This window comes from Trachurus trachurus (genome assembly GCF_905171665.1).
Source record: "Trachurus trachurus genome assembly, chromosome: 17".
Classification (NCBI taxonomy): Eukaryota; Metazoa; Chordata; class Actinopteri; order Carangiformes; family Carangidae; genus Trachurus; species Trachurus trachurus.
Genome location: NC_139900.1, coordinates 16,090,908 through 16,103,173, shown reverse-complemented (window position 1 = coordinate 16,103,173; position 12,266 = coordinate 16,090,908). Strand labels below are relative to the sequence as shown.

Here is a 12,266-nt window from a genome sequence, read left to right as displayed (position 1 = left end):
TCAAATGATACATACAATAGATAACATCCACAGTGGGGAGAAATAATACTTCAAAAACAAGTCATCTTACTCTTGTGTGATAAAATATTTTTCCAAGCAAACATATTATTTAAAGAATGATAAAATATTAGCACTCATCCACCCCGGATACTTTCTCATAGCCATATAATTACAGCCGACACTGACTCACGGGACGTTGTTCCTGCTATCATATCTGTGCACTCAGCAGGTGAAGGATCACCACACCAAATGTGTATTTGGCAAATTAGTCCTTGAAAATGAATGTAACAGTCGCCACACAGCGTCAGCATTGTTTGTGACGTGCGGCTGCTGTGTTGGTGCCACAGAACCAAAGCACCATTTTCTCCAAATCAGATGTTCAGTCTCCTGGCTGGAGCCAAGGTTTGTCTTCCCTGCTGGGGGCACATGTACGCTTTGACTGCTTTTTACTTGTAAGTGCAACCATCAATTATGTATTTGCTAACAGTTGCCACACAATAATGTACTATTCTGTCTTCAGATTTGTTTATGCACATTTTATTGTTGCCATAATTGACTCTTGCTGTATGGATGAAAAAAAAATCTGAATAAAACAATATTTCATTTGCTCATGCAACAGTTATGTGGTCCCTGCCTCTGTGTGTACTGGATGTGTGGGTGAAATGAACACACAGCTCTGATCAGTGAGTGTCCCACTGTTAAGATATGCAAAGTGATATTATTTATCAACACACAAAGATGGATGCCCTGTTGCTGGAACACTCACCATACAAGTAGGCCTACTATCTATTTCCAATATTTTGCTAGTTAATGTATGTAAAGGGGACATACCAATTATCTATGTATTATAGATGTATTATCTACTACAGTACAGCGCCAGCAGACTGGAGCAGCTCCTCAGAGACTGATACATGACACAAGTGCAAGGTTAAACTGTGCTCAGGGCAATTTTCATGAGCTTGTACAGAATTATGTGGGTCAGAACTGATGATAATTTTTTTTTTTTTAAGTAGAAATCACATGTCGATAACATCACAGGGTCACCCCCTGCACCCAATTTTATATGTAGCTAGCCTATACATTTTATAGATGTATATGATTTTATTTTCAACATCAGCAGACAAACACTTCTTTTTTCAAAAAATATGATGCATTTGTCATTGATGAAACTCCACAATAGCAAGTAGGATATAATTAGCTCCACCTGAACCAACTACAGCAAAACTGCTCTGAATACATGGGTGCACCAGTAGTTCTGATCTAATAATATAATATGTAATGGTTTAATTGATCTTTTAACCCAAGTTAAAAAATATTATCTCTACCAGACCAGCTGGATTATTACCCTCCTAACCCACTGGAGGGCCCCTGTGTTGCTGAATCCCCACAGATACCTAGAGAGAGAGTGTGTGTGTGTGTGTGTGTGTATATTGTCCATGTGTGTGGAGGTATGTGAAATGAAATTGGTTAATGGCTTATTGTGCTTATTGGATGACCTCATTAATCTGCTTATCCTACTAATACCTTTAAAACAGAATGCAGGAATTTGAGTGGAATTAGCTCTTTTAAAAAAATCTACTACAGTATGTAAGCTGTATTCCTTTCATGTCAAAATCGTATGCAGTAGTGCATAGTGCATGGGTTCACACAGGTCATTTGGGTGCGTCTTGGATGAAAAGACCTGAATGCATCACTTTCCCTCAGCTCCACTGAACTGTATCTGGGGCCTTAAGTGTCCTAAAACATGCAGTGATTTGCATGATCAGTCCCTGCTCCGGCTACTGTGTGTTCGGCTACTCTGTCACATCATTTGCTTTTCATTGATCCAGAGTTCAAGGCCATTTCCAGTGTATTTTTATGAGTGTGGCGGGTGGTGATCTGAAAACACTAGAGGCCACAGTGCAGGGGAGTCACTGCACAATAAATAAATACATAAATAAATGAGAGAAAAACTAAAAAAAAAAATAGTGAGATGGATTTGCCCGTTCAGCTTGTAAAGGTCTGCATCAGTTCTGTTGTGCATTCAGATGATGATGATGAGGATGAATATCTGCGTGAAGTGAACAGCAGCAGTGGTGGTTTTGTTTGTATCACAGCAGAAGATCTGATCACACACACTGACAGCAGACATTGAGATCTGGAGTTGAGTGAGGTTTCCCGTCAACAACAAGCATAATGGGTAAGCTGCAGTGACCTAAGGATAGTGGGCACTTGTCTATGCCATGTAAAGCCCTTTGAGACAAACCGTTTGTAAAAACGGGCTATACCTTGCCTTGTTGAGAGCAATGATCGTGATGTTTTAAGGTCAGAGGTCACGCAGACACACACACACACACACACACACACACACACACACACACACACACACACACACACACACACACACACACACACACACACACACACACACACACACACACACACACACACAGTCAGTCAGCTGCTGAGCTCTGGTCGAGGTTTCGGGTGACGGCTCCTTTAAGAAAACGGAACTGAGCCTCGGCGTTTGACGCGCTGAGGATGTGGGCAGGAAACGCCATGCAAGAGGAGAGGAGCGATCACGCTTCCAAGCACCGTTGCACAATGCAGTCCGATCAAAATGCGCTTTAATCCACCACACTGATGTCCAGGACCGGTCGTTCTCGTCGGATCCGTGCTCCGCGGCCGTCACAGCGCAGCAGCCTGGGAAGATTCGCCGGCGTGGGATTGGCCTCGTATCCGAGCGAGAGCGCAGCCTACCCAGCCTGCTCGGCTTGAAAACATCGGGGCAGGTCAGCGGGTGGGAGAGAGAGGAGGCTTCGTCGCGGAAAAAGGAGGTGTCTGCCTTTTCTTACCCCCCCACCACCACCACCACCACCACCACCCCACCCCACTACCAACACAACCACCACCACCACCTCCTCCTCTTCTACCACCACCACCACCCCCGCAGCCATGAGGGAGTACAAAGTGGTTGTTTTGGGGTCGGGCGGAGTCGGCAAATCCGCGCTGACGGTCCAGTTCGTGACGGGCTCCTTCATCGAAAAGTACGACCCCACGATAGAGGATTTCTACAGGAAGGAGATCGAGGTAGACTCGTCTCCGTCCGTGCTGGAGATCCTGGACACGGCGGGGACCGAGCAGTTCGCCTCCATGCGAGACCTGTACATCAAGAACGGGCAGGGCTTTATTTTGGTCTACAGCCTGGTGAACCAGCAGAGCTTCCAGGACATCAGGCCCATGAGAGACCAGATCATCCGGGTGAAGAGGTACGAGAGGGTGCCCATGATCCTGGTGGGAAACAAGGTGGACCTGGAGGGGGAGAGAGAGGTGTCTTCCGGGGAAGGCAAGGCGCTGGCCCAGGACTGGAACTGCCCGTTTATGGAAACTTCAGCCAAAAATAAAGGATCAGTGGACGAACTGTTTGCAGAGATAGTCAGACAGATGAACTACTCAACTGTCCCCAGTGGTGGCGACAAGTGCTGTTCGTGTGTCCTGCTCTAAAAAAAAGAAAGAAAGAAAAAAAACAAGAGCAAGAAACGACACAGAACAAAAACATCCGGGCTGTATTTGAGCTTCTAACATGTCCTGCAGGCATTTATTTGGTTTGTTTGTTCGTTTGTTTTCGCAAAAGTATTCTCTCTCTCCTCACACTGTTGTCTTATTGTTGCACATAAACGAAAATCGATGACGACAACAACAACAACAACAACAACAATCGATTAAGTAGATAAATAGTCTGGAAAAGTGTTTACATGACAAAGTACTTGAATGTTTTGGGGATTTTTTATAGCTTTGTATATGACACTTCTCTGGAAATGTGCCTCAATGGGAATGTCTTATTGTGAAACCTAAGAGACACGTGTTTTGTTTTTGTTTGCTTTTATTTGTTGAGTTGTACTGTTACATCTTCTGGGCTGGGTCCATCTGTCTTGGAGATTGGTGGTGGTGGTGGTGGTGGTGTTGGGGGTAATGGGGGTTGTTGTTATTGCCAAATCCCCAAGCAGAGTCGGGATTGGTCACTTCCCAGGCCTTTTGGGGCTGAAGATGGAGACCTGCAAGTATTTAAAAAAATCTCTCATTATCGTATCAATCACCACTCAAGCCTTGCACAGGTTATTCAAATCCAATCCCAATTTAGTGCAATCCAACTACTAAGTTACTGTATTTGACGCTGTGGACTGTGGTGGAGTTGTGTAACGCCTACATATTTTTTTTTAAAAAAATTTTTGAAACCCCCTCTAAGGTCTGGTGAAAGTGGATTTATCATGGAGCTTGCACTTAGCCGACATTGTCCCTCCTTAGTGTGCACAAACAAGGACCTTAGTGCATTGCTGTCGCTGCATGGGGAAAATGCCACATGACCCCATGTCAAGTGCCTTCCTAAGAAAACTCCTGTGACTGTGCCAACTGATGAGCCCTACTTCCTCTGCAGTGCGTCTTGATGGCAATCAGAATTTTACAGCAGTTTCAGTATAAACTATCTAGTTTCATTTGGGTGTCAAGAGTAAGCGCCTCCTCTTTGTTTTACTGTCAGGAAGCTACGCTTGCAACAGACCTGCCACCTGCCGTTGCAGGGTCTGGTTCAGGCCGTTTCTCGAGGTACTAGCCCAACAAGAACATTTTGGTTCAGTGAATGGCAAGCCATGTCTGTCTGTATTAACTACATCTTGTTTCTTTTCTAAAACAAAAAAAATGTGACAGTTTTGACTTACTGTACCTGTAATTCTCCCTTTGGAAAAATCTTCTGCCATCCACCTGTCAGTTTCAAAGACTTGTAATACAAAATGCATTTTACGTAACATTGTGTGCTGTGATTGTCTCTCCTGGTAATGCAAGAGGTCTAACTGTATGAGCACAGGTTTTAGTGTTGAAACAAAGTTTCCAATCAATAGAAAATCAGAAATTCATAAAACATATATGAAGAAAACCTTTTCCAGTTTCAGATTGAAGTGTGAAGATTTAATACTTTTTCTTAGTAACATAAACAGAGTCACCTTGCATTTTGAACAGCTGATTGCATAAAATGGCAAATTTAAAGACGTCACCATGAGCTCTGGAAACTTGTGATGCATATCAAATGCCTTTGTAAGAGACTAATCAATTAATCAAGAAAAAAACAGCAAATGGAAAATAATCATGTTTTTAACACTTTTCTCAGTATTTTGATATAATGATAATAGATCTGGCCTCAAAATGCTATATTTGACATTTGGCCTTCAACAGCTAGTTAGCATGATAAACTAAGTGATCACAGCCGCTGTGGTTCAGCAGAATAAAAGCCATCTCAGTCCAGTTGTTTGGTTAGTGGGTAGGGTTTCCAGTAAGTGTGTTCGGCTCTTCCCGCCGCATGTTTTCAAGGCTACAGAGTGCAGAACAGAGAGGGCTTTTTGTGTCTGCAGCCAAGTTCAATCAGCCATACATACTGTAGACTGGCATTTGGTGAGCTGCTCCTCAAACTGGCCAATGAGAGTCTACCACAGAGATTCAAGGTCAGATTACCAAATTCAATGTAAGGACATACTTTCAGTATTCAAGTAGTATGTAAAAGCAGTGAGTGCAGCAAAGCCATCTTTGTTTGCATATTGAGCATCTTCAACTTTAAAAACTTTAAAATCAAACCGGATCTACCCTGCCCTTAGCTCCATCCTTAACCCTAATGCTAATAATAACCCCGAAAACAGGAAATGACACAAAACAAGTAGTAAGGTGGATTTATCAAACTGATTTAGTATCTGGTTTTGTGGCAAGTGGTTAAACATGTGAAAAATGAGACATTTCTCAACCTCCTGCTTATCAGTGAAAACTACCTGTGACCACTGACCTGTGACCTTCTTGTCATGTTCTGAGACACATAACATGTATGTGTTTTATTATTTCAAACAAATTCCCTCCAGAAACCTCTCAGATGTTCATTTCAATCATCGTTTGTCCAATAGGTTAAAAAATATGGCTAAGAAGTGTAAAACCGTTGCTTTTTCTTCTTTCCTGCTTCATGAATCATCTCACAACCATTCAAATTTACGGGTCTATGGGTACCAGACTCTCAGGCCAGGCTGAACTGATACTAGCTCCACCTCAACCAGTAACAACAGGAAAATGCTGCTTAAGCACTGAAGCATCAGTATTAACGACAAGACTCACTCTAATGAATCTCACATTGGTTCCAAGTCTGCTGGGCACCATTGTGCCTAAATCTTCCACATCTACACTGATCACATTAATGGTGTGTAACAGAGGGATTCTGTAACAGATTTGATAACAACACTGGAAACAATGGTAACAGCTGGTGGCACCAGGAGCGGCACACTGTTGTTTTGACATAATGATAAGATAATGTGAAATGAATAGTTGTGATGTTTATGCTCCCAGCTTTTATAACAAATGAGGAAATACATCAAGTATGATTCAGTTATATTTTGCTTTAGTGAAGTGCTGCTGTCCTTGCAGTTGATATCAAGATTCTGGCCTTTTTTTTTCTACAACTGTATAAATTCCATGAATATACAATATACAAATGTCTCTACATTTCAGAGCTGGAAGTTCGCCTAAACTCAGACACCTTCTGCTTACTACCGTATTGCACAAGCCCTACTGTTCGTCCTGAGTTTCGTAACATGCCTGGAAAAGAACAGGCACAGCAAAGCCCAGTTCAACCTTTTTAGTATAAAGCCTCCATGCCTATAATCTGTTGCTACATAGGCATTTCATCGCATGCAAATTTGTCAACCACACCACAAATATACGCTTATGGTAAATGGAGTAAAGGAAGGGTGGATGACAAGGCACTTCCTGTTGCGGTAACTTCACCTCAGATGTATAAACTGCAAAAACAGAAGTTCCTCTTAAAACATACGCAGAAATTAACTGTTTGCACTGACGCACTTTATCTGTCCTCAGGTGCCCATGTCACTGGACATGACCTCAGTCCTGTAATGCTCAAGGGCCGTTTCTCATTTTCAACCCGAGCAAAACCTCACACACTCATGAAAGCATATCAAAGTTCAGATGAAAATGAAAGAAGATGAGAAAGATAAAAAGAGAAGAAAAGAGGCACAGAGAGGGAACAAGATGAATAGATGTCACTTGTGCATGAAGTGACTGCATGTGATCTGGTTTGTGTGATGCAGCAGGATCACATGACTCTGATTTACAGTTGTAATGGCTGGTTATCTATGTGCTTGAGCTCTAAGCTTAGTATGGACACATCATATTATCTCCCTTAAAAAAACAAAAAAACACTGCAATCCTCCAAACACTGCAGCCACCACCTTCCAAATCTCCTCCGCTAGAAACCTTTCTTGAAAGGTCTTTATGCCCTTATTATTGTTAAAGCACTGAACCACAGACAACTGTGATAGCTGACAACCCACACACTCAGCCTGACCCCAGCGGTGCAAATGGGTTAAACCCGTGAGAAAATGTCAACCGAGAAAGTCCCCTCTCATTTTACTGTATGTAGCTGTGCTTGACTTTCACAATAAAAGTGGATGTTAAACAAAAAAACCCAAACATGATAACAATTCACATTTACAAGAACACTAATTGAACTGTACTGACACAGCTTCTCTATAGTTTCATCTTAATGATACAACAGCAGAGTCAATAAACATATGGAGGGTCAAGCATAGTTATGTGCTTCCCTGTCATTACTCAATCTCCGTGTCAACTTTAAAGGAATACTTCAACATCTTGAGTCTTGTGCCTGTGCTTTAAATCAAAGCTTGACATTTGTGCAATGTATTACAGTTATGCTAAATTAATCCTTCACTTTATAGCGCCTTTGCTGTCCAGAAGTTGATGAGAGATATCCTTAAAAAAACAAAACAAAAAGGAAAATCTTATTGTGCTTTTACTGTAGATGAAAAGTCTAGAGGGTCAACAAAGTAGGACTGATCCTGGGGGTGTCACAGATGTCTGTACCAAACTACACAACTGGTGTAGATAAAAACTACAGTGCCCAGCTGTTTAAAGAAATTATTTGATCTAAAAAATGACCCCTACATATTGATGATCTCTCTTACTTCAGTTAGTACTGGGAGACGACTGTTGGTTTGAACAGTATGTAAAAAGTTACACTTTATCCTTGAATAATGCTTTATAACAACAATATTTAAGGATTTTGTTTGAACATTGTTCTTTGAACTTGAGCATTTATTCTGTTAACACTTTAATGGTGGTGCTTTATGCAGAACAACAAGCAAAACATAAGACAGAAACACAAGAAAGATTTACCGCACATGATAGAAACACACACTTCCGAACTCTCACCAAAGACAAATAGCCTACCAATCACTCAGAGTTAAGTGAAACTATTTGCACATGATTATCCGCAGTGTTACTCCATTTTGAGGGTCTGATTTTTCGAGCAGCATTGCTTTTCTGCCTGCAGGAGTCAGATTGTGTACAAGTGTGGATGACTCACTCCGGTCTCGGAGGGAAGAGTGAAGAAAAGACCTCACATATCCAGGGACTGAAATAGACTGAATGCTCTGCGTCTGCCTCTCACACTGCACACTGAGTGGGTGGACGCAACAGACACACAGAGGTGCTCTCAGCTCCCCCACACTCATCCACCATCTTATCAGCCTCTATACTCATACCATGTGAATGACTAATGGATGTACCTGTGTGAACATGATTCACGTATGTGTTCATGACTGTGTTTGAGAGGCTGGATGTTACTTAACGAGGAACATATATGTTACAGACTTTAGACTTACAGTTATTCAAGTGACTTTCCCACATCATCTGGATGCTGTATCCTCAACATCCACAAGAGGGCAGACAGGTATAATACAAAGAGAGATAATAACTCATTGAGTCCTGGCATACCAGAACATTTGCTTTTAAGTATTTAGTGCATATGGATAGTATCATAGGTCTAAAAATAATTTAAACTTCACATCAGATCAAATCTGATTGGGTACAAGGGTACCCAATGTGAACCCTTGTATGGGAGGTGAATAGGTGAAACATCCCCAAAAAACGAAATGTGGGACAAAGAAAATATTTGGGACACCCATTACCAGTGAGAGGTAGTCTTGATAGATATCAAAGTTAAATAAATGAAATAATAGAAATAAAATTTCTTCACATATGCTGGGGTTTGCTTTCTGTCACAACATGGATATCAAACCCATGACCTTAACATCAAGACACATTGTACAGACAGAGCTAATCAGATGGACGCATGATATCTCCCTCTCCTGTGAGTGTATGTCAAGAGTCAAAGGTGTCCCTGATGCCGCTGCAGGTCAGTGGGTAATGGCTCTGACTTTGGATTGGAAGGCTTGGGGTTATCCCACGCAGGGCTGTATTTTGTGGGAAGAAGAAGAAGAAAATGAAGACATTATTTATTGTGGTCACGTCACCAGAGAGCTGAAGACAGTGTGGCCTTTGACACTCAGTATATTATCTTCCCAGTCTTTGACAGTGAAGTAGGTTATAAATGCCTTATAAAACGGAAAGGTGAAATCCGGCGATCTGATTGGTTGTTAGCCGGCTACTATTCTAAAACCTTATCACAGCGCAGGCTATCACTCCGCGTCACTGGTATGAATGGAAGTTGTTGTCATGTATCCATGACAACGGACTGTTGCAGTCCGTAGCAAAAGACAGCTGATGTTTTTACGATGTTAAAAAACGGACTAAAGTAGTTGAATTCACATGTTTAAGGTGAACTTTCATCTCCGGGGAGGGTTAACAATGGTAGAGGGGACTGAGCAGTGACTTTCACCTGAAAAAAAGCGGAGGAAAAGACGAGCTGCAGAGCTAACTAGGAGCTAACGTCTGGAGAGGTGGGACTATTTTTTCACAGTGAGGCTATTTTATTGGATAATATGTATTTCTAGTTGAATAAAACTACATGAAATTGATTGCATATCCCTCTTTTATATTGCCTTTATTCGTAACCGTTTTATAAAAGCAATATATCACTCCAGTCCGTGGTATATGCTCATTATACCACTCTAAGGGGGTTGTCGTCCCTCCGCTTCGCGTCGGGCCGAACAACGCCCCTTAGCCGTGGTATAATGAGCATATACCACGGCCTGTCGTGATATATTGCTTAATTATAAAACGGAAAGGTGAAATCCGGCGATCTGATTGGTTGTTAGCCGTGGTATATTGAGCATATACCACGGCTACTATTCTAAAACCTTATCACAGCGCAGGCTATCACTCCGCGTCAGGCACGTATGACTGGTATGAATGGAAGTTGTTGTCATGTATCCATGACAACGGACTGTTGCCGTCTGTAGCCAAAGACAGCTGATGTTTTTACGATGTTAAAAAACGGACTAAAGTAGTTGAATTCACATGTTTAAGGTTGACTTTCACCTCCGGGGAGGGTTAACAATGGTAGTGGGGACTGAGCAGTGACTTTCACCTGAAAAAATGCGGAGGAAAAGACGAGCTGCAGAGCTAACTTGGAGCTAACGTCTGGAGAGGTGGGACTATTTTTTCACAGTGAGGCTATTTTATTGGATAATATGTATTTCTGGTTGAATAAAACTACATGAAATTGATTGCGTATCCCTCTTTTATATTGCCTTTATTCGTAACCGTTTTATAAAAGCAATATATCACTCCAGTCCGTGGTATATGCTCATTATACCACTCCAAGGGGGTTGTCGTCCCTCCGCTTCGCGTCGGGCCGAACAACGCCCCTTAGCCGTGGTATAATGAGCATATACTACGGCCTGTCGTGATATTGCTTAAGTATTACATCTTCATTACAGAAATTAACCGATACATAATTATAAATATGAAGGTGCATAGACTTCAGCATAAAAATGTTTAGATCAAATTAATGCTTTGAGTGGAAAGTTTACACATTCTTTCAATTGTACACTTTTAATGGGTATTATGTATATGATGCAAAGAAAGACGACACCTGTGAAAAAAAAAACCTTGTGTTCATGGTGAAACCAATCTGTTAATGGCCTAAGGAGCTATGGTAAATGCCAGATTAAATATTTGAGAGAACTTGTTAAACAGAATGCACTAATGAGAAAATCTTCCCAAGGGGTTACACAAATAGATTCCAGCATTTTCCTCCAGCATTTTAACCACCACTACCTGATGAAACAAATTACTTCCAGGGGCACACATTAACAGTCCTGAGTTCACCACTTCATCTCTTTTATGCTGGAAATTCAGAAAAGAAAACATGACTTCACATTATAATAAACTTTATATAAATGTAAAATAGTTGATTTCCTTTGTGGGAGCAGGGGAACTCAGCCGGGGCATGGAGGGGTTTGAGGCAGAGTGACATAGCCTAGCAGGAAACGGCTAGAAGACGGTAGAAGGTAGAAGATAACAGTTAATGGCTTCGTCGTCATTATTACCAGCCACACCATCCACCTGCATCAGCAATGTGGCATTTTCTCAGCAGCAATGGAGTTGATGATTGCTGCAACACAAGAAAAGGTCAGAAGACGGCTCACAGTTGTTGAAGTTGTCTCATACAGCTTCTTGATTCATGAGTGATTTAAAGCAGCTGGAAACATTACAAAGTGTTACGAACAATTCGGCTCAGGAGTGTGGTGAAGAGCTGGTTGAGATGAGCTGCAGGTGTGTCAAACTGCTAGCGCCACACCCATGTCAGGTGTTAGACACACACGCACGCACGCACGCACACACGCACGCACGCACGCACGCACACACACACACACACACACACACACACACACACAGAAGAGTAGATAGATAGATAGATAGATAGATAGATAGATAGATAGATAGATATAACTTTATTCATCCCAAAGGAAATTATTCGTGGAAAAAACTCACAGGATACAAAGGAAAACACCAAAGCTGGCAGTCACAGCAGAAAGCAAAGGAGCACACACAGACAGTTTACGTAATCTATTGCAAATTAGAGTTCATTATAAGTTTGTGGGGGACGGGTCATAACAGCTGGAAAACCCATGTACAAAGAAGTAGTCTTAATATCCACAATGGTATTGCTCATACAAATAGTATAAACTGCTACCTAATTTTTAACAAGCAAAAGACATTCATAATTTATCATTTAAAGTATAAAATATAGCAGTATTTCTGTAAAGTAACCATAGACAACATCACTCATATTTCTTGCATAGAGCATTGTTTGCATTTGAAATACACCCCACGATATCAAGATCTATGTTAAGGTTTGAAGCCACGCCTATAATGATTATAGAATCTCATGTTTCCTTGATAGACAATTGTTACATGAAAGCTCAAAGAGTTGATCTGAAAATCAGATCAGTCCCAAAGACTGACTGGTTTACGTAATT

At 41.6% G+C, this 12,266-nt stretch overlaps 1 protein-coding gene across 1 annotated transcript; it reads left to right on the top strand.

The window, feature by feature from the left end:
• The first annotated feature begins 2,478 nt into the window (after positions 1 to 2,478).
• On the top strand, positions 2,479 to 3,535 carry LOC311000956 (ras-related protein Rap-2a-like). Its single transcript, XM_083991880.1, has one exon. It carries the CDS (start codon positions 2,935 to 2,937, stop codon positions 3,481 to 3,483), a length of 549 nt encoding a protein of 182 aa, XP_083848006.1. The 5' UTR covers positions 2,479 to 2,934; the 3' UTR covers positions 3,484 to 3,535.
• The last annotated feature ends 8,731 nt before the right edge of the window (positions 3,536 to 12,266 follow it).

What these genes read in the sequence shown, in the direction of transcription:
- LOC311000956 (XM_083991880.1), top strand. Translation starts at nt 2,935, where the DNA reads ATGAGGGAGTACAAAGTGGTTGTTTTGGGGTCGGGCGGAGTCGGCAAA.